Raw genomic sequence first — 23,764 nt, forward strand, 5'->3', positions numbered from 1 at the left:
CTAAATTCAAACCTTGCTGGAAAGCTAATGCTTCGATCCAATGGCTCGCCTTATAGCTCCAGGTGAAGTATCTCGGATTAATCTTCATTTTCTGTATTTTGATAAACTGATCCCACTTACAATTTAAACCTTCCTAGCGGAACTCTCCTCGAGGCATACACACACAAAATACGTCTTTCCTTTAACCAAAAACTTTATTCTATTCTCAAATCTTACAAAGTGCAAACCCAAAATCGATCAGATCTTACTCTGGGGCTGACAATTTCTGTGCTTTGTAAGCCAATTGTTCGGATTAGATACAACTTTTGATTGGGCAACTGGGAGTCAGGCGAGCAGGTCGTAGCTTGCATTGCCTGCTTTGCGGGTGCGCCAAAACTCGACATGCTGCTCGGGCGTGGCAAAGAAGGATTTGACCACATCATCCTTGAGCAGGAGCTCAATCCAGGCGCTCAACTTGGCAAAGCGCTGGCTATCAAAGCTATAGCGCTCGCCGAGCACATACTTGAGCACAGCCAGACGCTCGAACCAGGGCCAAATCATGTAGTCTACAAAGCCCGGCTTGTCGCCGCCAAAATAGGGTGTGCCACGTTTGCCCAGCTCCTCCTCGAATATGTCCAAGGCAGCCCAGAGCTCGTCGGGTGACGCATCGTGCAGCAGAATCTTCATGTAGCTGCCGGTGACACCGCTAAAACGCTCCACCAATATCTTGTCCTGAGCACGCTTCAATGGATCCTTCGGCAGCAGAGGGCTCTGCGGATACTTCTCGTCCAGATACTCAGAAATGATGAGGGACTCGATCAGCGACGGCTGCTCCTTTTCGGCAACCAAATGCAAGGCAGGCACTTTCAGCAGAGGACTGACCTCCACCAGCCACTCGGGCTTCTCTGTCAGATTGATGTAAACGCTATGATGAGGGACCTTCTTGGCATTGAGGACCAGATGGGCGCGCTGGGCATAGGGACAGAAGCGCATGGAGTAAAGGCGGGGCACGCCATCGTCCGGCAGCGCAGGCCTGGGGGAACCTACAGCAAGAAAAATCAATTATGACTCAGCAATTTGAGGGCAGTACAAACACGATAAGAATGTACGCGATAAATACGCGTATTTGCTAATATTGTAAACTTGTTTTTCTCCGGTTGACACGCGGCATATGCGTGTTTTGTTGAGACTTGTCTGCGATCTACATACCTTTGGCTAAATGTTTTCCAGAGCTCATTATGAGAGGTTGAAGTTTGATGCGGCCGAAAAAAGTCGTTTTGGAAAATAACTTGAAAATCTGTCTCTAGTTTAACGAAAGCGTCATTTGCTCGCCAATGTCAGCAGGCAACTAAACAGAACGACATATTTTTCTTCTAGAGTCGAGCACTGCCTCAGAGCTTTTATTGCTGTAAAATACTTTATCCTCATAACATGAGGTTGCCTTGGAAACGCTAAGGCTGTGCGCATGACTATTCAGTTTTGTTTTGGTTTTCTGTTGCGATCGATTGCTGCGATTGCTGCGGGTAATTGAAACTTACCTGTTACAATAAGAGAAAATCATTGCCACGTTCTCTTTATTGCACGTTCTCTGTAGTCAACATTCTGTGAAGCGCGCACGAAGAGCGCAAGCTTTTGCTCTCTCACATGCGTACTCTCTTAAGTACTGGCGCTTTTGTGCTTATTTAAAAACGATTTCTTGTTTATTATGCGAATAAAACGCTTTTGCTACATATTCGATTTTTAGTTGTACACATATGTGTATGTTTGTGTGTGTGTGAAGACGCATACACGCATGCGGTTGCTTAGCACTTCAAGAATGTATATATATATATATGTGCACACACATACTTATACACGTTGGTTTGTTGGTGTGAATGTTTGTAAATTGAAGAAATGCCGCTTTACAACTTTAATATTTTAATTGAACTGTCAACTACCAAGTACACACACATTTAGATGAGTAACTTTTGTTGTTTTTTCGGCGGCCTTCAAAAAATTAACTTATCCTATTTACAAAATTCTTAAAAACTCTAAGGAAATAAATGTTTATAAAAATATACGTACACATTTTTGAAATATAAAATATTGAATAATTAAAAAAAAATTTAAACGCTGCGTTTACTGCAAAATACAAAAGAACATTCATTTCAGTTGACAATTTGTTAAGATTAGCAAATGCTAATTTAAAAAAAAAAAAAATTAATTACATAATTGTTTTCTTTTCATTTGTTTGCCATAAATATTACATTTTTTTTTATACGCTTAAATGCTAAATGTTTCGATTCCGGGATTTTGGTTTAATTGCGCATTGTTGCTCGCGAGGGGGGAGGGGGAGGGGGCATTAAAGTTTAAAACTACATAGATTTAAAAATACTACAGAGTTAAATAATTAATCGTATGGTTTTTTGTTTTTTTTGTTTTTGGTTTTGTTTTGCATCGTTGCCTGACGATTCCGATTCTAAGTTTCGTTTACAGTTTCGTTTCAAGTTTGTCTTTTTGTTGTTTTAGTTTAGTAATTTGTTTGCTCTTCCTCTTACTATTTTCCATTTGTTGTTTTACATTTGTTGCTCTATAAAATATGCTGTGTTTGCGGCATTTTGATCACGGTTCTTGCTGTTTCGTATAAATATTTATCTCGATTTTGTTTTTCTTTTTGATTTCTGGAACGACTTGATTTTTTCAAAAAATGTTCATCTTATTGCTTCTCTCACTCGTGGCCTGACTTCTGGTGGTCTTGTTGTAGTTGTTTTTGTTGCAGCTTTTGCTGTGGTTCTGCTTGTGCCCGATCTGGCAGCAGGATTCATGCCGGCGACATCAGACCCGGCGACGCAGATGTGGCACCATTTCCATTGCCCCTGCTGCTCAGGCTCTGGCCACTCTGCCGGCTGGCATTGATGTACTTTTTATGCCCCACAGCCGCTGTGCCGGCACCTGAGCTGGCGACTGTTTGTTGGATTTGGCTGACGGCGGCAATCGAAGAGTTGTTGTTATTGTTGTTGCTGCTGCTGCTGCTGCTGCTGCTGCTGTGGACAAGTGAACAGAGAGTTCAACATATGCTCGATTAGGCAGGTCTTTAGGACACACACCCCTTCTGTTCGCCATCCTTTTTGCTATTGAACATGGCCAGTTCGATTTCCGTATGTTGGCTATTCATGTGCCGGACCCATTCCGCGGGCGTTTCGAAGGAGCTGCAACAGAGTGCAACGAGATTAAATATTTTGGGCATGGGCGTTGGCGTTGCAAAATGATCTTACGTGGAGCAGAGGTCACAGAGCAGTGTCACATGATCCATGTTGTTCTCCTGTTGCTGTGAATGCGAATGAGGAGGGATGGGTAGAGATAAGGGCTTGCCCAATACAGCAGCTGATCCAACGGCACTCACCGACACTCTGCGTCGCTTCTTTGGCACATAGGTTTTCAATGCTCTCAGCGCCAGGTTGCTGTTGGCTGTGGCGCTGCTGCTGCTGCTCCCGGTGCCGCTGGCGCTGGCGCCCATCACATTGCCGGCTGGCTCGGCGGCATGTGTGCCCAGGTGGCGCACCAGCATCTTGGTGTCCTCGAAGGATTTCTGGCATATCTCGCAAACGAGCAGCTTGAAATTGTTGTAATCGCGCAGCGTGTGCTCCTCGGACTCGTCTTGCTGCGAGCTGTTTGCCTCCAGCTTAACGGCGTTTATTTTAAAGTCCAGCGGCTGCTTAGGCGACAGCGGCGCCTCCTGACTGATCTCGTGGTGGTTCTCGTTGGGCAACGCTGCCGGTGGATTATTTGACCAATCGGTTGGCTCTTGTTTAATGGTCAGAAAACTGTGCGGATGCGGCGGTGTGGCCAGGCGTGGCGCAACTGCAGCCGTCACATCGTAGGACTTCACCACATGCTCATAGTGCGGGCCATCGTGCGCAAAGTACTCGTGCGGTGGGGCTAAAAATACAAGTTTATGCGATGAAAACGGTTGCTTTTCTGGAGCATTACAATTTCTTACCTCGATCACAGGAACGCTCGCGGCGTAGACGTCGCTCGTAGACCAGGCCGACATCATCTCGGTCGCGTTCACAGATTGGCTCCTCCACAAGACGATCTCGATCTGCATACTCTGGCCGGCGTAGCGTCGAGTCCGCCGGCTCGGTGGACGATGCAGCCAGCGGGCAGCTGCTGCAACCAACTTCTGTGCATATGGACATGGGTGGTGGGGGTGGAGGTGGTGCAGCGACAGATGTGGCTGTTGTTGACTGTGGTAGACTTTCGACTTGACTGGCTGCTGCATAGCAGCACTTGTCCTCGGGATCGATGGCCACCTCCTTGTTGACGGATATGCCGCCAACGCCACCATGCAGCTTGCTGCTGCTCGCCACGCTCAGCAGACCCGTGTGTGTGGCCATTTTGGGTGATTTGACAATTACCGGACTGTCCTTTGGCATTACGGAAGCGCCCAAGCCGCGAAACTGCTGCTGTTGATGATGGTGCTGGTGCTGGTGCGGATGCGTGTGCAGATGATCCAGGCTATAACGTGCCGAGCTGCTGCTGTTGCTGCTGGTGCTGGCCTTGGTACTGTACATATCACTGGGAAGCTGTGCTGACGACATGGGCGGTGGCGGCGCCAGTGTGGAACGCGTACCATTTGTTACATAAAGAGCGCTGGATTCGCGCGGATGGTGCAGATGGTGTCCATGGGATTGGCCCGACGCAGAGCTGCCGCCAACGCTGGAAGCGCTGGTGCGACAAAGACCGCGTATTTTCAAGATCTCACCGCCACGCAACACCTCATTCAGAATATCATTGGAAACGGTAGCTTCCCCGCTGTACATATACTGCACTAGGATTTGTATGGCACGATGACTCAGATCGGGCGGAAGCACAATATAGAGGACGCCGTTGGGCGCCGTAATTGGCGCTGTCTCGAACATGGTGGCAAAGAACTGGCTGCAGGAGCTCAAAATGAATTTGTGCGCCGATATGCCCACCGTGGGTATATCCGAATTGATGCCATTGTTGCTATACGAACTGTACAGCATAACGTCAGCAAACTTCTCATTCCTGCAAGTTGGTGGTTAATAACTGTCTGCGTGCATTATTTGTATACTTACTTGTAGAGCGTGGCTATGGAAGTGTTCAAATAGGACAAATGCGAGTCCCATTTCAGGTGATAGTTTTCGGCGGCCATTTTTTCGGCCTAATAGCGTTAGTTGAACGCAACTGTTGTCCTCTGTCGTCGTTTGTTTGGTACATAAAAAACATAATCAATAATTTAATCAATAAGTGGCGCGCAAAATGAAACGAAATATCCGCTGAACGTTGTCCAACACTGCGCACATGTTGTTATCGAAACGCTTATCGACCTATCGAATTGTGTTTGTTTTGATGCACTGCGGCGCATGCATTAGCTAAATTGTTTGTTTATTTTTTTACAATAATGTGCACGAGTGCAGAATTTGATAATCGTCTTATTGAGCTGGTGCGCGCAAATCCCAGTCTGTACGAACGCGAACTGCGGAAAACACCGTACGACGCGCACAAGAAAAAGAAAACGGAACTGTGGTGCAGCATTGCAACGTCCCTTGAAACGGACGGTAAGTCTCCCCCAGTATATATAGTATAGAGAATTACTATTCATTTTACAATAACTCGCGCAAATCCCGTCGAAACTGCCAGTCAGTACCTGCATAACACGCTGGAATTTCTTGCGTGAACGTCTACGTCGAGAGCTGCTCAAGGAACACTCGGATTGGAGCTTGTTGCCAAAACTGCGATTCCTTGCACACCACAAGCACTCCGGCAGCAGCGCCCATCACCATAATGAGCACGAGCTGCCGCAGGCTGTGCCCACATCGGCGCTATTAAATGTAAGCTGGCGTGCCCTCAGCACCGACCAGCTCATCGAACAGGATGAGGACGATGCGCTGCAGGAGGCCATGGACGAGCAGCATGTGGCTGCAGTTGTTGTACCACCGCCAGCCGCACCACCAGCAGCAGCGCCTGCAGCTATTGCCGCGCCATCGGGCGACGACACGATGAAACGCATCGAGGCACTGCTTCAGGGTTTGGGCGCAAATCGCACCAAGGCAGAGAAGAAGGTTCTGGCCTATTTGTGCAAATGCAATCTGCGAGCGCTCAACGATGAGCAAATCGATGATATATTCATTTAAATCACAACGCACTGATTAGTCCCAAATTGTAGAGTATGTCGTTTAGTTGTTGTACGTGAAAATCGAAGAGGAGGCTACAGCAAAAACAACTTCAACTATGACGCAGTTGGTTGAAGCCTTTCGTCTCGCTGTTGGTCAAAGAGTGCGCGCGCAAGCAATAACATGTCCAATAACCATGTCTGGCTGCTTTGGGTGGGATGGGGCTGTTGGGTGGTTAGTTGGGCAGACGACGCCAAACAAGCATTTAGTATATTAATTTCGTTGACACTGTCCTGCATGAAGACATAGGTGTAGCAAGCCCACCCCGATCTCCCCCTTTACCCGCAGCCCTATCAGCTAATACTCCAGCGCCTCACGCCCACCGTCCGCCCACCTTGCCATACTTGATGTGGTGTAGTGGCCGTAGAGCGCATTAACACCACATTATCGATTGATTTGGGCAAAGGCACGCACAGAAAATCGATAAGCATGCAGAGCCAATGCAAAATCATGTATATGCTTAAATTGTTTAAACGCCTTTTTGCTGCGCATAAATCACGACAATATTTTAAGTTTCGGTTTATTTATTGCTAATAAATGTTTTTGAAAAGTACGCGCCTAAATCTTATTTAAATGTGTCTCTCTCTCAGTGTGTGTGTGCGTGTGTGTGTGTGTGTGTACTTAATATACGATGTATGATTCACCTTGTGCGCTTTCCTTTTGCTTCGATAACTTAACGGTTAAATTTAATTTACAAATCGCTTTCTGCTTAACTTCGTATGTTATTTGTTATTGTTATTCTCCTTTTACAACATTTATGTAGGCACACGCACAAACACGGCGACGTTAACTGCGAACTGCGCAGCGCGTCCAAAGCTCTCGCTTGTCAGCGTACTAATAACCACGGAATAGGACTTCAAAGCTTGTCCTGGCCGCAAAAAGAGCGTTGGTGGCTACACAAAAGGAGAGCCAGAGAGAGCAACAGCGCAACGGAGAGCGTGAGCGTGAGCGTACGCCTGAGAGGACGAGCGCGTGCACTCACGTGCGCATTGTTATTGTTGTGGTTGGTTTGAAGTAAAACACACATACACACACACACACACAGGCAAACGCACACGTACAAGAGGAACGCGCGTAAATTGATTTTCCTTATCGATTTTATCTTTAGAGTGAACGTTATTTTTTCAAATTGGCTGCGTCTGCGCCTCGGCATCAGTTGCCGGAATTTCTTGTGCCAATTTCTTGCTGATTTCCTCCTGTTCCAGCTGCATTTGTGAGGCTGTCGATGTGTCCTGCTTAAATAGCTCGCGCAAGAACATTGTGGCATAAACGGCCGTTGGCAATGTGAACTCCAGCAGCAGGGCCGTATACTCGCCCTCTGACTCAGCGGGTTCGGGTGTAACTTCAATGTTTTTTAACTGCTCCCAGTCGGAGGCGATCAGAGTGTCCTCGTGTGTGCTGTACCGGCGGAAACTCCATTTTAAGTCGTCCGTTTGTATTAACAGTTTACGATAGGCACCGCCCAATGCATAGGTTTTCTCCTTGTGCCGCAGTTGCTCCGAGCTTAGGCCCACCTCGGCGAGCATTTCCTCATACCAAGCGGCACATTCGTTGTTGGGGTAGGTAATATCGTAGCCAGGCAGTGGCAGCACCACATCCGACAGCTTGTACTTTCCGCCGGCAATGTCCTCGGCGCTTAATGGCCGCACTTTACGTTTAAATATTGACTCCTCTTCCAGCAAATTGTCGGCATCGCCGTCTAAGTCATCTTCGACGATTTCCTCAGATTCAGCTGAAAGGACTGGCTCTTCTGGAGCTTTGACTTCCTGACCGCTTTCGTCCTCAACATAAACCAGATCTCCAGGTATTAGCTTCAGGCCAAACTCCTTAATGCGTCGCGATGCAATGCGATTAAAGATCAGGCTCTGATATGCATGAGGATACAGAAGCAGCATATTGCGTGGTATGCGACGCAGAGCTGCAGCATAATCATTCTCGCCGTATGTGGCTAGGCCGTCCAGCAGTTTCTTTTCAATGAATTTATTGCCATAGAACTTGGCGGCAGCTGCAGCAGAATCCCGATTCTCCCACCAGGCCTCGCGTATGGCACGCATAAACTCCACATCGTTGTCGCGCGGCTTCAGTATCAGCTCACATGCCAGTTTATAGTCGCGTTTAAGCAGCGCCACGCCCACCTCATAGGTGGGCACACTGGCGCTATTACCGAACCGCTGCAAGCCATAATAGTTGATGAAGCCGCGCTCCTTCAATGATTGCAACGCTGACTCGATGTGTTCCCGCGGATGTGTAATGTGGCGCAGGGCAATGCGAAAACGATTGCCCTTCAGGTCACCCAGTTTCAGCGTATCGGGCCTAAAGCTAAAGTTGCCAATGTAGACATTTCCCATGCCCCGAGCCGCATTGGCTATAGCCTCGGGCGTCCGACGTTTGATGCAAAAGCGTTGCGTGGTTTTGGCGCGTTTGTCTTTGGTGCCGCAATAATTCACCTGAGAGGGACGCAGGCTGTTGAAAAATAATTGGTCATTTTACGAGTTTAATTACGCACGTCTGCACTCACGTCAAACGATTGGCTAGCGTTGAGGCAACCTCACTCGTGTCCATGTTGACTTTGTGCACCAAAAAGCAGACAAAGTCATGGGGAAAGTTCCATCGATTGTCAGCTGTGGGTAAATAGGAAGATATGCATATAAAGTTGAAGTTAATTTTACATACTTACAGCGACCTGGCTTGGGCTTTGAAATGCGTATGATTTTCTGCTCCTCGGCAGTGGGCACCTGTTGCTCTGGCTGCTGGTCAAGTGTCTTGGACACCAGTTTACTCTTGTACAGCTGCTTAACAAGGTGATGTATTTGCGTACGCTGCTCCTTGGTTAGGCTGCTAACGTTTATATCCACATTCTGGTCAGACTTGGCATCATATTTGGCTGCGGATAAGTCAGCTATCTGCTGCCACACGGTCTCGTCAATAACTGTAGCCAATTTTTCACGCCATTCGTCCAGCAAAGAAGGCTCCACAGCTACAAAGTATTTACAGTTAAGACTCAACTAATTTACTTCAATCGCGGCTACTAACGTTCAATTTCGATCTTTGGCACTTTGAGATCGTTCAGCTGTAGCACGTGCCCTTCGGTGTCAATTTCGTTCACATGGAAATCGGAAAATCTGGATTTCAAGATGCCCGTAAAGCCAGCTATTTCTGCATTTGTGAATTCCGTTATGCCGACTTGGTTCTCGCGCAGAGTACACTTTTGCTGTGGTGCTCTGTGATGGAAGCCGGTTAGAACAGAATATAAGATGCTAATGCATTGTACTCCACCTGTTGCGCGGTTGTGAATGAATGTTTCCATTGCTATGTTTGGCATGCTCCTTCTTTTGACCACGCCAGTTGTTCTTGTTATACGGTTTGGATTGAAAATTCCGACGTCCTCGTCCGCGGTCCTTGCCCATTTTCAACGAATTTTTAGTAAGTACGTTTTTGTTTTTCTTCTTCTTTAATCATTATCGATATTTCTTTGAACCCACGTTTTAATCAATTTGCCATTCACATGCATGCGTATGCAACTATCGATAGACCCAACGATAGTTAAGTGGCTGCAGTGACGATGGCTTTGTTATAAAAGTTTATTGTAAAATGAGAAAAATTTCAACACGTTAAGCGAGGCTATTAAAGTCGTTTAATATAAAATAAAAGTGCTTAAAAATTGTGATAAAAAAGAATAATATGCTGCCACACATAAGTGCTGAGGAAAACATTCCCCCCGTGGGCAGAAAGGTGTATATTAACCCAAATTTTCATAACCAAATGGCCAGTTCACTGCAGGCTCAAGGTCGACCCAATAGCACGGCGCTCCAAGCATGGGAACGACCAGCCATACACATCAATCCGCAATTTCTGCTGCGCCAGCGGGAATTACAGATGCAGCAGATGCAACAGCTACAGCAACAACAACAACAACAACATATTGCGCATTATCAGCAAACTGTTGCTGCCGAAGTGACGCCGCCTCCAGCTAAAATCATAAGTAAAGCGAGCACTTGTCTGGTGCGGAAGCAGCCTGTGAAAACCCACGTGCCCACGCCCGCGTCTATTCTACGCGTCCAGCCGCCTCTAGTTAGCATATCCAAGCGAAAGATCGTTAGACAAGGCGCCAGCGTAGCAAAACCCGCGACAGTTACAACGGCCACGCCCACAGCTAGAACGACTCCTGCGGCCAAGCGCACCAAATACAAACTGGTGCGCGCCATATCCCTAACCGCCCACAGCAGCACACCGCTGGTGAAGAAACGTCGCTCGCGCGACTTTGTGGCACGCTATGCTCTGAGACGCACAAATGATTCCATCGCAACCAGAAAGTCAAGGTACGTAGCTAGGCAAGATTCATAAACTGTTACTCCAATTTACTATACGAATTGCAGCTTAAAATCGCATATGCTGAAGCCCAGCGTCAACAAATCTCTGAGCATGGTTAGCATACACGGCGTCATGTACAAGAAGACAGCTAAGAATAAGCTGACCAAACTGGATGCCAGAGCTCCAGCATTGAAAACGTTGCAGTCGCCGCTGGCAAAGTCAACTAATTCCACCGGTCGCACACTGTTCGTGCGTGGCACCAAGTTCGTATTGGATCCCTCCGGCTGCCGTTTAACGCGCGTAGCTCCCCATAGCCCACAGCTGAGCATAAACAAGAGTCTACGTCTGCGCATCGATATTGGTGGCTTGACCTATGTATCCTCGCCTAATACACAGAACGTTTTCATACGTACCACCAATCATGTGTCCCGTGCCCATCTCATGACAGCCAAGCAGCGCAGTTTGCAGTTGCTTAACCGTTCCCTAGTGAAGACCAATGTGCCGTGCGCTATTTACCAACGGCTGGGCAAGTGTGCGGCACACAGTCGCGGCAAGTGTCGACGGCTGCACGACAAGCGCCAGGTGGCCATCTGCCCAAGGTCAGTATAGCCAATCCACATGACAACGACTTGAACTCGTCATGGTATACTTGTAGCTTTCTGCGTGGAGAGTGTGCCAAAACCGACTGCCTGTTGTCGCACAATGTGACGCTGGAGAAGATGCCTGTGTGTCGCTATTATTTGCGTGGCGTTTGTGTGCGGGAGGATTGTCCATATCTGCACAAGAAACTGAGTCGGAAGGCGGAGATATGCATTGACTTTCTACGTGGTTACTGCGCGCGAGCCGCTGATGTAAGTTTTGCGCTAAACAAGCTGTGATTCTTATTAACTCCATTGCCATTTCAAGTGCAATATGCGCCATGAGTTTGTGTGTCCGGAATATGCGCGTAGGGGCAAGTGTGAACTGACCAACTGTGTCTACTGCAAGCAAATGAAGCAACAAAAGCTGACTGCAGTCCGGCTCAAACCTAAACCTAAACCCAAACCCGAACTGTCCGTCCCCAATGTTCCAGCTGTTACGAATTGCTCGGCCGAGGAGATGCCCAGCAGTTCGCGATATTTCAAGTGCGAAAGTGATAAGTTTCAGGTAGATCCGCAGGAGGATCAGCAGTTAGATGAGTGCTTGGGCGATGACGACAACTCAACTGGCAGCAGCGGACCGCGTCAGCGACCCAAGCTTGGCCAGCTGCCCGCATTTATACCATTGGGTGGCGGCGAGGAATGATCGATGTGACTGCCTTGGACTAATGTTTCAGGTACAAATTAATTCTTTAAAGTACATTATTAAGTTGGCATAAGTTTTAATTTCCTTAGTGTTTAGGTTCAAAATACATCAAATAAACTTACGCCTTATTCAAAAATAAAACATTTGAATGTGGCGTTTATCAGTCACAAAACAAGATTGTGTCTTATGTGAAACAAAAAGCCTATAACACACTTTACAAAAGCGTATTTACAATTAGTGATATACAAATATGTGTGTGCCTGCAGTTTGAAGCTAAAACGTATCATTCTCGCCATCGTCCTCGTCATCATACTCCTCCTCCTCTTCGTTTTCCACGTCGTCACCCTGCAAATTGCCGTACATTTCAATTTTGCTATCGAGAAAGCGAAAATCCTTCAGTATGTGCAACTTGTTGCTGAAGCCAGCGATAGACATGAACTTGAAGGGACTCATTTGCCACACCGCAGAGTAGCTGGCCGTGTGCTCTACGGGAATGTTCGCCTGCAGTGTGCCGTTGAGCGTATAGAACTGCACGTGGTTGTGCTCGCCGCCAATTAGCACCGAGTCGTCCACAAATTCGCAAACGTGCACGCGACCGGGATAGTCAAAGACGCGTGTGCATTCCATAGACCGCAGATGCCAAATGGCCGCACGTGGACCGCCGCCACACACAAGCCAGTCGTCGTTGACAGACACAGCACCAATCCACTTGCCCCAATCCGGACGCAGCAGTTGCGGATTTTTGTATGGCTCTATCATTGCTGTGGGTTCCTTTTGCTTGTCGCTCCAGAGACGAACAGTGCCATCCTCGGCGCTAGAGTAGATGCGTCCATCCGGTTGGCCGACCACGCAATGCACGTAGTCCGTGTGACCGCGATATTCGCGCTGTATGCGTCCATCCTCCAGATCAATTTGATAGACAACACCATCGCCACAGCCCGCGTACAGGGTATCCGTTTCGGTGCATAGCCAGAAGGAGTTGACATCAGGCACCTCCACGGCATCAACCTGCAAGGGTATTTTGATTTCCCAGGCACGCTTTGTGCTCAACGTTTGCGCCTCCTCGTCCCACTGCACGCCGTAGATGAGTCCAATGGAGCCTACTATGAGAAAGTCGCGATGGAAAGCGAGGCAATTGACGTCGACATCGCTGCCCTGAGGGAATACCTGCAGCTTATTGGGGGGCTCCTCTGTGGACTTATCCAGCTCGCTTAAGCTGCAAAATAATTGTGTGTAACTTACAAATTGTACGCCTAAGCAGCTCAAGAACTCTACCTGAGGGCAAAAATATCTCCAAACAGATTTCCAGCGAACAGGAACTTCTGTGATGTCGAAATGGTTTGAGCCAAAACGTTGTTATAAGCAAGTTTTAAATCTTTTTCCCTCATTTTATGTTTGTTTATAATCCCTGAGCAACAAAATCCAGAATGCGTTGCTAATGCCGGCTGTTCTTTACAATATCGAATGTGGCCTATCGATTGTTAAGTAAACATCGTTGTGTTGATATATCGATATGTCAATACTCTTAACTTAGTGGCAACCTTGCCGAATCTGAGCTGGGGACATAAATTTAAAAAATTATTCAGTTCTGATTAACGGTGTCTTTATGCACTTGTTCCATGTCACTTGATGGGCCATAAATAATAAGGAAATGTACAATAATTGTATATTTTCGGGTTATTGCCATCATTTCATCCAGAATCCAGTTCCGAAAAAATGCGCTTCTGAATTCAGGCAGAGTTCAGTGACATGGAAAATATGTGCAAAGGTGAAGCAAAACAACCTCTCGGTAGTCCGAGTAAGTTTATTCACTTAATTATATGTTTCGTTTTGTAAACAAGACATTTGCGCAAATGATTTAGTAATCGTTCAAGCATTAAATTTTTTAAATTGATTGGAATCTCTCAAGTCTGGGTACATTTTAAAGTTCTATTTAATTTATAAGCCTGAATAATTTTATTTGTTTATTTTGATTTTAAGCAGCCTAATTGTGTTGTTGTTATGCCATTGACGATTATTGTGACAGTTCTAATTTAAATGCAAATGTTAATTATAATATGCGACGCGATCGATAATTAATTATCGATCCGTTTTAGGCGGCGCCAATATGCCGCAAAAGCCAACTGAACGAGAACAAAGTTTACATAGAAAAAATTCCACAAACGTCGTAAACTTTAAATTTCTGCCTTCCCAGCACACGCTCATTTCCAAATGCGGTTTTCCAACTTTAACTATGGAGGGTGAATATCTAGTTTTTGATCTCGTTTAATTCGACTTTGAATATCTGGTACAAGTTGAGGCAAGTTGACGCATTCTAAAATCGACTGGGCCAACAAATTCATTTGACTGATTTGTATTAATGACTTTCTTTTAAATTAATTTAATATGCTTGATAAGCAATTCGCACAAGTTTTGGGAAATCCCAAACTTGCTAAAGAAAAAAAAAATAACTGGCGCCAATCAATTTCTTTGCCTTCGGGCCAGATCATCTGCTTTGACTAATGATCGACGCGTCTCGATCTTGAGTAAGAAATTTGTTTGTTACACTCAAAGCCAAGCGGATCGTCATGGGAGTTTGGTATTGGTATTGGCCCAGTATTTTATTATTATTTCTTATTTGTTTGGGAATTCCCAAGATCTTTGGTTATCTTTCACAGCGTTGACTTGTTTGTTGCCGTTTCTTTCTTCTTTCCCCGCTTTTTTTTTTTAGTTTTTGCTCTTTCAACGAAATTAGAATTTTGATTCAGCATAAAACGAAACCAACCTAACCGGATCTAGTTTGCCGCAACGTATTTAAACATCTCTTATTTGATTTGATTTTACTCAGTTTTTGGAAAGCAAACTAATGTGTCTTTAATCTTGGGAATACGGGACAAGGGGAGTAGCTGCCGTCGACTACTGGTTCTACGCGTTCGCTCGATTTGGAATGTTTCCTTTTTTTTTTTTTCTTTTTTGTTTTGTGAATTTGTTTAGCTCAAATCAAATAAATCGCTGCGGGTTGACGTCAACGTTCGTTCGATTCGTTATGGTCATTTTGTGGGCGGGTCTAAGCCAAGGCAAATGAATTGCAATCCGTTGGGGCTGGGGGGTTAATGCACCCCTCCAATGTCAAGGGTTCTTTTACTGATAGACTTTTTCGATTGGAATTTTCAAATTTCACATTTCGTCAAGGCCAACTACTTTCTCTCGCAAGGTAAACAACATTTTGGCGCCAGTCTCGAGCCGCTGAACTTTGTTGACAACAACAAATCTCTGTCGGGTGTTTCCCTGATAAGACATTTGCATAAAATTGAAATCAAAATAGCAAATAAATCTTGCAGCTTCTGCCATTAGCCAAAGGCAGTTAATTCAAATTGCCTTAAATAAAATAAAATAAAGTTTTTATGGCATTTCGATCGCAAATCGAAAGCTTTATATGCACAGACATGTATATATAATATATATATATATACGTTTTTATGATGTGCCGAAAAACAAATTTGTGTCTGAATTGGCCTGGGCCATTCTCTATAGAGAACGGGAAGTGACATGCCAAATACCAGATACTCGACTCGAGACTCTAGACTATATATGAAATATTTTGCGCTTTCAAGTTTTCTCATCCACGGCAATTGGCGGGGTCAAGAATTCTCGAGTTCTCGATGTAAGCAATTTCAATTTTTCACACCTAATGCCCCATTGAATTTGCATATTTTTCGTTTTAGCTGTTTACCCAGCCGAGGTGTGAATCAATCCAAAGAGTTTTATATGCCCCCAACGACATTTTAGAACAGAAAAAAAAAAAAACATATTTTGTCTGTTACATTTTTGTTGTATTGTTTTTACGATATTTGTTTATTTAGTACATTTAATTAATGCGATAGACGTCGGCGGTTCTCTCATTAACAACATTCCGACTTGGCGCCAAATCAATTAACTTCCATTTCAATTTGATTATTGGCTTGATTTTTATTTATTTGGTTTTTTTTTTTTTTTTTGGTTTTGCGCAGCTGAGCAACAAACTGGAAAACTTATAGAAAATACAAAACAAAAACATTTCTTGAGTCAAGCCGAGAAGTTGCCCACTAAAAACTAGAACTTAATTTGCATGTTTATTTGTTTATAAAACAAACGAAGAAAAAAAAGAACATAAGCCCACATATTGATTCATCTCTGAATTCTAGTTAAAATCGCATGAAAGTTGCGCCCCAAAATTAACAACATTTCTCGGCAACTCCGACTCAGACCGAGACTGAGACGTAAATTAATTAATAAATAAATAAATGAAAAAAAGCACATGGCGCCAAAAAAAAAATATATATATATATAAGCTGTTAATAATATTAAGCGGAGTTCCCGTTGTTGCGTTGTTTTTTTAGCCACTTTCAAAAAATGAGAGAGAAAAAAATTCAAAGTTCGAAAACAAAAACAAACTGTCATATTTGTTTTTTGAACATAAACTGTTGAAAAATGTGCGTTTGCATAATTAAAAGCGAATTTGTCACGAAATTCTGCGTGGCAGCAGACCAGTTCTCCAGCTTCTCTCTCTCTCTCTCTCTCTCGCTCTCTCTCTCTCTCTCTGTCGCTCTCTCTGTCTAATTGGAATTTGTGAAAATTACGCACAAACTTGGGCAAAGATCAATTGCAATTGGCCTGAACAGGAAAGCACTTGAACCCAGGCCCGATAAGAGTTGTTTCTGATACGAGATCGACTTTAAAACAAGATTTTACGACTTGTTTGCTGTCATAATAACAAGCTACCGCAGCAGCAGCAGCAGCAGCAGCAGACGACAACGACGACGACGTCGTCATCGTCATCAACATGATCATCGTGACGAAGAGCGGCTCCAGATGCTGACTGGGCCCGGTTCCCGGGTCTGATCTCTCTCAGCGCGCAGCGGCTCAGCGGCTCAGACAGATAACCGGCAAAGAAATTGTTATAAAATATCACGACATCGTCAGAATGGATTTAAACCGAGGCGAACGCTTGAGCCGAGCACAACCAAAATACGCTAAACTCGTGAAGTGAATCATATTACGTGAAAACAACAAAAGCAACAAGAACAACATAAACATTATCAACAAGTGACAACAAGTGACAACAAGTGAGAACAAAATGTCAACATTGAGTGTGAGGCTCAGTTTGGGCCTGCTGCTGGCCGTGCTGTGCCAGCTGGCGCCCAGCGCGGGCTATGCCATTGGCCAGGCCAAGTTTGGCAATATCGAAAAGTTTCCCTACCAAGTGATGCTAATCGGCAAACAGCTGTGGCGCAAACGCATCCTCTGCGGCGGCACATTGCTGGACAAGCGCTGGGTACTCACAGCTGGCCACTGCACCATGGGCGTCACGCATTTCGATGTCTACTTGGGCACGCGGAGCGTTGATGCCACGGAGCAGCTGGGCGGCCTGGTGTTGCGCTCCAATAAGTTTATAGTGCACGAACGCTTCAATCCTGAGACGGCAGCGAATGATATAGCGCTGGTCAAGCTGCCGCAGGAGGTGACATTCACGTCGCGTATACGACCGGCGGCGCTGCCCGCAAGCAGGCAGCGTCTGGAGCCGTTTACGGGCAGCAGTGTGGTGGCCAGTGGCTGGGGCGCCATGGTCGAGATGACCAACTCGGATGCGATGCAGTATACCGAACTGAAGGTGATCTCCAATGCCGAATGCGCCGAGGAGTACGATGTGGTCACGGCGGGCGTGCTGTGCGCGAAGGGTCTGAAAGACGAGACCGTCTGCACCGGCGACTCCGGCGGCCCGCTGGTGCTCAAGGGCACGCACACATTGGTGGGCATCACCAGCTTCGGGCCCGCCGATGGCGAGGCTGGCGGCGGCTGTGAACGCACCAGCGTTCCCGGCGGATTTACGCGCGTCACCCACTATCTGGACTGGATCGAGAGCAAGATTGGCAGCCAGGCTCAGGCCCAGGCTCAACAGCATCCACAGCATTCGCAGCATCCACAGCAGCCGCAGCACGTTTATCGGGATGATAATCTCATTTAGATTGTGTGCTTTGTGATCTTAACTTTGACTGAATCGTCTAGCTTTATAATTTATATTTTGTGATATTTTGTAAATACTACCCCCTCGCCCTACCCCTCGCTTAGCTAATTTCCAAATTGTGCATGAATTTGTTGTCTTAGTGAATAACTATTTAAATATCTATTATTTATTCTAATTGTAAGTCCAAAGTTGAAAAAAATCAAAAAAGAAAGCAAACAAAAAAAAAAACGTATGCGAAAAAATAAAAATTGAGCCGAAAGCATTTGAAACAAAAAAAAAACGCTTTGTTGTCTTTCTTTTTCGTTAAAGTCATGCTGACTTTTTGGCAAACGGAATTCCCGCTTGGCTCAAAACTTTTACGTCGATGATACGTTAATTTTCACCAGTTAAATCTTATGGCCATGGCCTTCACATAATGCCCTCTCTCTCTGTCTGTGCCCAACTATTCATCTATTTACTTTACACTTGAGCTCCAGCCACTCTCGAGAACCTCGAGGTCCACTCCAGTTGTGGCCACTTTGTCGGATGACGCAGTTCCGTGATAGAAGGCAGATGATTCCATTCGCTTGGAGTTCGCTTCTGCTATGACTTTCAGTTTTTTTCGACTCTTTATTTTTTTTGTTATTGTTCTGTCATAAATTATGTCAGTTCGATTCTATGCTAAAGCTCAAGCACCTGACTCGTTATTTATTTAAAAGATGACGTACGCTGATTTATTCATTGATATCAATCACAAATCTCTATATATAGGTATTATATACATATATATTTCTATATACTTTCACATAAAACTTTAAACATTTTAAATAAGGGAAAATTGCCGAACATCCTATAAAAGAGTTCACGGAGTTCAAAGTGCAAGAAACTCTTCAAAATTTCAAGAGCTGCATCTTTATAAAATATATATTCAATATTTTCCACATTTATAGTAAATATAAAAAAAAACTGGTTATTTTTACTAATTTGAGCACGTGGCGCTCACAAGTCAAGGTAATTGAACGTGAGGTTCTCTGTCCTTGAGTTTTCTATTAACTCTTACATATAACTAATTAGTTTAACTAAAAACAAAACGTGATTCGAACTGAAGCTAAACCTATTTGCATTTTATAAATTAATGAGCTGTACTAAACAGTTCAATTAAAGTAAATTGCAATTGCTTGGGTTTTTTTTGTTTGCTCACATAAACTTTATTGTCGTGTAGATTTTGAGTGATTTTTCTTTTATTTTTTTGTTGATGTGTTTCTTAATTCTTATAGATTTTTGCGTAAACTAATGTTTACTTAAAGCACTTGACCGGCTAAAATTGTAGCTAAAGCTCTTGGGCCTGGCCTGGGCACAATCGGGCCTTCTTGATTAGTTAAACAAAGTTATTCGACTAAGATTTACTTATATATTTGGTGTTTAGCTTTGATTTGTGCGGATTTTGTGCAGGTTTTAGGTTCTAAAGAGTTGCTATTCAAATAAATTCTTTTGCTTGGAATTGGTTAACAAACTTTAGCAGCTCGCTCCTTTTTTTGGAGCACGCAATCAATGACCTCCACCACCTCCATGAAGATGTCGTCCACATCACGCTCGGCATTTATCTGGAAAATTAAAGCAATTATGAGTGCGAATATATAGTTAAATTTGGACTGCATCCCGATCCCTTTCCCATTTGGCTCAAGTTCGAGTCGAATGTGCAGCCCCGAGTTATATAGTTACCGTCAGGGTTTTCTCAGCATATAGTTCCAGGATGGCGCTAGTGTTGCGCTTGAAGGTTTGCAAGCGGGAACGAATCGTCTCCTCGTTGTCATCGGCGCGCTTCACCTCAGCGGCATTGGCGCGTGCCAGGATGCGCTTCAGCATTGTGTCCTCGGAGCAATCGAAATAGAGAGCCAGGTCGGCGGGCGCAATTTTCTGTTCGAATTCAATGCCCTGGTTCTTCTCGCGCGGATAGCCATCGATGAGAAAGCCCTTGGAGCTGCCCTTGGTCCGGGTCACCGCTGCGTTCAGCAGCGAAAGCACCTCCGCATTGGGCACGAGACCGCCGCTGGTCATGATTTCCTGCAGTTGACGACCCTTGTCCGAGCCAGATGCTACCTGTGTCGGATTAGAGACGCGTAGCTTGAGAAACTCTGCTGTGGATGACACGCAAATCTTACCTCCTCGCGCAACAGATCGCCGCTGCTCAGATGCGTGAAGCCATATTTCTCCACGATCTTGGCGCATTGGGTGCCCTTGCCGCAGCCGGGTCCGCCCAGAATCCAGATGATGGGTATGTCAGACTGTAAGAGAATAGCAGCAAAGACGTGTCGGATTAGTAGGAGCCAAATAGCCGAACGGGCACAACAGCAATTAGCCAAGTTAGTGTTCACAGATTGGATGAAAGCCTTAGTCGAGTTAAATGGAGCAGAGTATCAAGAATTGTTCAACAATTTTTTCATAATTTTTTTTGTAATTTTCAGCCGCCACAGTGCATGCCATATATGGTACATCAATAGATAATCGTGGTATTTAATGCCCAAGGGACTCGCTCATCCCGGGGGCTACTTACAACGGCTTGCGCCCTGCGCAGCTGCTCCGCTTTCAGTTTCTCTTGGGCCTCCTTCTTCATGGCCATTTGGTGACACATAAATAACTACACAAATGGAACGTGAATAGAGGCAGAGAGGCAAGTACGTATCAATTGCATGGGCTGTAGGTTTTGATAGCTTCACAAGTTCATTAATTAATTATTCCAATTTTCAATTGGAATTTAATAAATAAAAAATGGAAAACAAAAATAAAAAAAAGTTAACGCTAACACGTGCAACATTTTTTAAGCATCAATTTAGGAACCGAAAAAAACATGGAGAAGGTATATTTTTATAGACATTTTAAGGCAAATTCTTTTTTTCTTGATTTTGATGAAGGGCTTTAGACAAGCCCAACCAAATATATCTCTATGTTTACCCAACTTAATCCCAGAATTGGAGAAATTAAAATATAATCCCTTGAAATTGTCTTAATTAAACAAACTATGAAAGTTGTAGAGCTTTATAGATCTTATAGATCATTTGTAGATTTTAAAGCTCTATTAAGCCAAAAAGTTCTTTTTCCTGATTAAGATGAAGGATTTTCGAGAAGTCTACCCAAAATATCCCAGCCCAATCCAAGAATTATTCTTCCAAAAAAGAAATACCTAACTATTCAAATACAAACTATGCTAAGAAAAAGCTCAATTCAATTAAACACGAACTTATAGCTATATATTATAGTTATAGAAAGTCAAGTCAAAGTAATTGCTGGGTTAATCTGAAAACCTCATAATCTCGATTGTGTGTACTATCTAATTAACTAAATAGTATAGAGCGTACATACTTAGTATATAGTTAAATTATAGTTATTAGTTTTGCTGGCATAATGCCAAAAACAAAATGTTTGCCGCCAACTTTCAAATACACAAAATTAGTGCAGCCTTCAAAAAGTTCTATATATACAATATATATTTGTATATATAAATCTGTACAATATACTATATATAGCGTAAATTGTAAGGCGCCAATTGACATTGATCTTGAACGCATTTAACTATATATATCTATATACATATAATATTGGGGCAATGTTCTATTTAGATCTGGTATTTATCCAATCTAGATTTCGACTCAATTAACGCCCCATAGATTTTGCCTACCAGTTTATGGCGTAAATCGCAGAAAACTTTTGCTCTGATTTGGCGCACAATAATTATAAACAAATAAAATTTGTTTTATTAGGCCCATGGGAAAGTAGCTTGTGTGGGCGAAGAATTTTTGTATATTATTACCCTCACTCTCTCTCTCTATCTCTCTCTCTCTCTATATATATCTCTCTCTCTATATATATATGTATATATATATTATATATGGCCCCCCTGTTATCGTTTCGACTGTTCCGCATTGTCGCACCTAACGAACAATTCGTTTAGGAATAAAAGAACATATATATATAGTATAGAATGAGAGAGAGGGATAGAGGAAGGGGTAACCACATGAATGAATTTGGGGGCTGTGCAGGTTGTTTTTTCCTCATAAATATTAACACTTATTGTATTTGTAGCGCATAAATTGTGTTGCTTTTAATCTCGCACGAGTTCTTTTTCACAAATTCCCACAATTTTCAAAGCATTTTCTTTTTTTCGTTTTGCGTTTTTGTTTTTGTTAGTTATGTGTGAGAAATTTATGTTTTTCAATGGCATTTACGTAAGTTGTTAAGATTTGTTTTTCGTGCCTTGGTTCAGCGACCTATGAATGACATTTGCAAGGATACGACGAGGTTTTGGCATCGATTCAGTTCCTTAGCCACGTGTTAGGCTTAAATATTTTATAGAACAGTTGTTGAAATTCCCAACAAGTGTGCTTAATTTTTAATAAGCCGCACACACACACACGCACACACACACACAGTTGAAACGCAAACGGAACTATAGGAATTTTTATTATAGCCGACTATTTTGTTGATTTACGTACATATATATTTTTAGTGCAAAAATTCCATGCGTCGCGACATTGTGTCGTCGCCGTCGTTTAAACAATATTCAACTAACCAAAACCCAAACTAACAAACAGAAGAGTGAAAAAAAAACTCCGGCTTGGAGTCGCCATCGCCATAATGATGACTGACTAGTTCGGGTAGCCACAATAAACAGATTCTCGCTAATGAATCAAGCCCCGCCAGAAATTCCTGTGCCGCCAGCTTTAACCTGTCGATAATTTTATGCAAATCTTTGGACTTTGACGTCAAAAATTCGCCTGGCTTGGAATGTGAAATTTTGTTTTTGTTTTTGTTTTTATTGGCCTTTTCAGTTGTTAATTTTTTGACTCAGTTATTTTTATAGCCATGCAGCGGGCAATTGAAGTTTGTCACGAAATGTGTAACGCACGGAAGAAGAAGATTTCTTTAAGTATATAAAAAATCTATAGATTGTTATCAACATAAGGTACATTTTTATTATTTGAGATATCCATGCTGCATAAATATGCGCAATATCTTATCAACTTCAGGCCATTAAATCGTAAAGCTCCGAAATAAAGAAGTGGTCAAATTTGCCTTCTAACAAGAATAAATTTTTTTTATAACTGTCCAAATTTGGCATTTACGAGCTTAAACATGCACATAAACAAAATCTTATCAACATAGGTCTACTACATCGTATAACTTCTATACGAAATGTATCTCCGTCTTTGCAAGGGTATTCAAACTTCGGCGGGCCAAAGTTAACTGTTCTTTCTTGTTTGTTTCAGTTGTTGCTTTTTTTGGCCAGTTATTTTTGCTGTTGTTGTTGTGGGAATTTCACAGGCACACAACACGGGCACACTGGTAGCCCGGCTCGCCTCTACGTATTTACAGCTAACAGCTGATGCCGCGCAAACCCAAACAAACGGCTTGTACGTATGTATGTAAGTATGTAAATTTGTTTGTTTCTAAGTGCTCAGTAGAAATTGCACAAGGTCAAGTGGGTAGCAATGTAGAGCCAAAGCTTTGAGCGGGTCCGAAGGTCAATCGTGCCGAGGATTGCCCTACACCCTAATCTATCTAAGCAACCGTTCGTTCGCGTTTCTGTTGTTTGTGGTAACGCAAACAATTTCAAATCAAAGTGAAAGCCACAAATTGTTTATAGAAAAATAAACTAGTACACACACACACACACACACACACATACTCACCATGATGATGTATAATATAAGGTATATGAGGCGCTGATGCGGGCGTTTCGTTAAATAAATCGCGAAATGCTTTAAGTTTAAGAGTCGCTGCTAAAGCTTGTTGTTGTTGTTTTTGTTGTTAATTTGCACAGAATTTCGGTGTTCTTGATTTTGATTTGTTTTTTTTTTGTTTGCGGCCAATTCTTTTCCGTTATGGCGAATTTCCACCCTTAATGCAGCGTGTGTCGAGAGCGACTGAGTATAAAGCTTTCGCTAACGGTTTCGGAAAGCTAATGCCATGCAGCTTTGGTTGAGCTTTGTCGCTTATCGCTGCCGCGTACTGTGGTGCGTGTGTAGAAAAGTGTGTTAAAAAAAGAAACGAA

The 23,764-nt window shown here is 43.8% G+C and overlaps 8 protein-coding genes across 14 annotated transcripts; 3 read left to right on the forward strand and 5 right to left on the reverse strand.

The window, feature by feature from the left end:
- Positions 1-175: 175 nt before the first annotated feature.
- On the reverse strand, positions 176-1,348 carry GstO3 (Glutathione S transferase O3). Its single transcript, XM_002046925.4, has 2 exons — positions 1,189-1,348; positions 176-1,022 (listed from the first exon to the last, which is right to left on the reverse strand). Exons 1-2 carry the CDS (start codon positions 1,214-1,216, stop codon positions 325-327), a joined length of 726 nt encoding a protein of 241 aa, XP_002046961.1. The 5' UTR covers positions 1,217-1,348; the 3' UTR covers positions 176-324.
- A 130-nt stretch (positions 1,349-1,478) lies between these two features.
- LOC6622317 (protein glass) lies at positions 1,479-6,944 on the reverse strand. 5 transcript variants are annotated; one of them, XM_032434417.2, is made up of 7 exons: positions 6,803-6,944; positions 5,061-5,179; positions 3,959-5,010; positions 3,362-3,897; positions 3,234-3,286; positions 3,066-3,167; positions 1,479-3,002 (listed from the first exon to the last, which is right to left on the reverse strand). In XM_032434417.2, exons 2-7 carry the CDS (start codon positions 5,135-5,137, stop codon positions 2,780-2,782), a joined length of 2,043 nt encoding a protein of 680 aa, XP_032290308.1. In that variant the 5' UTR covers positions 5,138-5,179; positions 6,803-6,944; the 3' UTR covers positions 1,479-2,779. The 5 variants fall into 5 exon arrangements, with proteins under 5 accessions (XP_032290308.1, XP_070064275.1, XP_070064274.1 ...); XM_070208174.1 differs by having other exon boundaries at positions 1,479-2,993; positions 3,234-3,897; XM_070208173.1 differs by having other exon boundaries at positions 1,479-2,996; positions 3,234-3,897.
- Positions 5,316-6,711, forward strand: LOC6622322 (uncharacterized). The gene is made up of 2 exons (XM_002046927.4): positions 5,316-5,543; positions 5,626-6,711. The coding sequence occupies exons 1-2, from the start codon at positions 5,387-5,389 to the stop codon at positions 6,117-6,119; spliced, it is 651 nt and encodes a 216-aa protein (XP_002046963.1). The 5' UTR covers positions 5,316-5,386; the 3' UTR covers positions 6,120-6,711.
- Pus7 (pseudouridine synthase 7) lies at positions 6,665-9,602 on the reverse strand. Its single transcript, XM_002046928.4, has 5 exons — positions 9,435-9,602; positions 9,192-9,379; positions 8,836-9,135; positions 8,677-8,779; positions 6,665-8,621 (listed from the first exon to the last, which is right to left on the reverse strand). Exons 1-5 carry the CDS (start codon positions 9,563-9,565, stop codon positions 7,283-7,285), a joined length of 2,061 nt encoding a protein of 686 aa, XP_002046964.1. The 5' UTR covers positions 9,566-9,602; the 3' UTR covers positions 6,665-7,282.
- Positions 9,603-9,700: 98 nt separating this feature from the next.
- Positions 9,701-12,829, forward strand: ZC3H3 (Zinc finger CCCH domain-containing protein 3). Of its 2 annotated transcripts, XM_070208175.1 has the most exons (5): positions 9,701-10,477; positions 10,535-11,068; positions 11,125-11,320; positions 11,376-11,784; positions 11,843-12,829. In XM_070208175.1, the coding sequence occupies exons 1-4, from the start codon at positions 9,840-9,842 to the stop codon at positions 11,751-11,753; spliced, it is 1,746 nt and encodes a 581-aa protein (XP_070064276.1). In that variant the 5' UTR covers positions 9,701-9,839; the 3' UTR covers positions 11,754-11,784; positions 11,843-12,829. The 2 variants fall into 2 exon arrangements, with proteins under 2 accessions (XP_070064276.1, XP_002046965.1); XM_002046929.4 differs by having other exon boundaries at positions 11,376-12,829.
- thoc6 (THO complex 6) lies at positions 12,027-13,218 on the reverse strand. Its single transcript, XM_002046930.4, has 2 exons — positions 13,029-13,218; positions 12,027-12,969 (listed from the first exon to the last, which is right to left on the reverse strand). Exons 1-2 carry the CDS (start codon positions 13,139-13,141, stop codon positions 12,027-12,029), a joined length of 1,056 nt encoding a protein of 351 aa, XP_002046966.1. The 5' UTR covers positions 13,142-13,218.
- A 3,028-nt stretch (positions 13,219-16,246) lies between these two features.
- LOC6622356 (brachyurin) lies at positions 16,247-18,000 on the forward strand. The gene has a single exon (XM_002046931.4). It carries the CDS (start codon positions 16,849-16,851, stop codon positions 17,734-17,736), a length of 888 nt encoding a protein of 295 aa, XP_002046967.1. The 5' UTR covers positions 16,247-16,848; the 3' UTR covers positions 17,737-18,000.
- An 897-nt stretch (positions 18,001-18,897) lies between these two features.
- Positions 18,898-23,724, reverse strand: Ak1 (Adenylate kinase 1). Of its 2 annotated transcripts, XM_002046932.4 has the most exons (5): positions 23,403-23,724; positions 20,270-20,353; positions 19,878-20,000; positions 19,438-19,815; positions 18,898-19,319 (listed from the first exon to the last, which is right to left on the reverse strand). In XM_002046932.4, exons 1-5 carry the CDS (start codon positions 23,403-23,405, stop codon positions 19,221-19,223), a joined length of 687 nt encoding a protein of 228 aa, XP_002046968.2. In that variant the 5' UTR covers positions 23,406-23,724; the 3' UTR covers positions 18,898-19,220. The 2 variants fall into 2 exon arrangements, with proteins under 2 accessions (XP_002046968.2, XP_015030795.1); XM_015175309.3 differs by lacking the exon at positions 20,270-20,353.
- Between the last annotated feature and the right edge of the window lie 40 nt (positions 23,725-23,764).

The sequence above is a fragment of the Drosophila virilis genome, chromosome 3 (genome assembly GCF_030788295.1).
Source record: "Drosophila virilis strain 15010-1051.87 chromosome 3, Dvir_AGI_RSII-ME, whole genome shotgun sequence".
NCBI classification, from domain to species: domain Eukaryota; kingdom Metazoa; phylum Arthropoda; class Insecta; order Diptera; family Drosophilidae; genus Drosophila; species Drosophila virilis.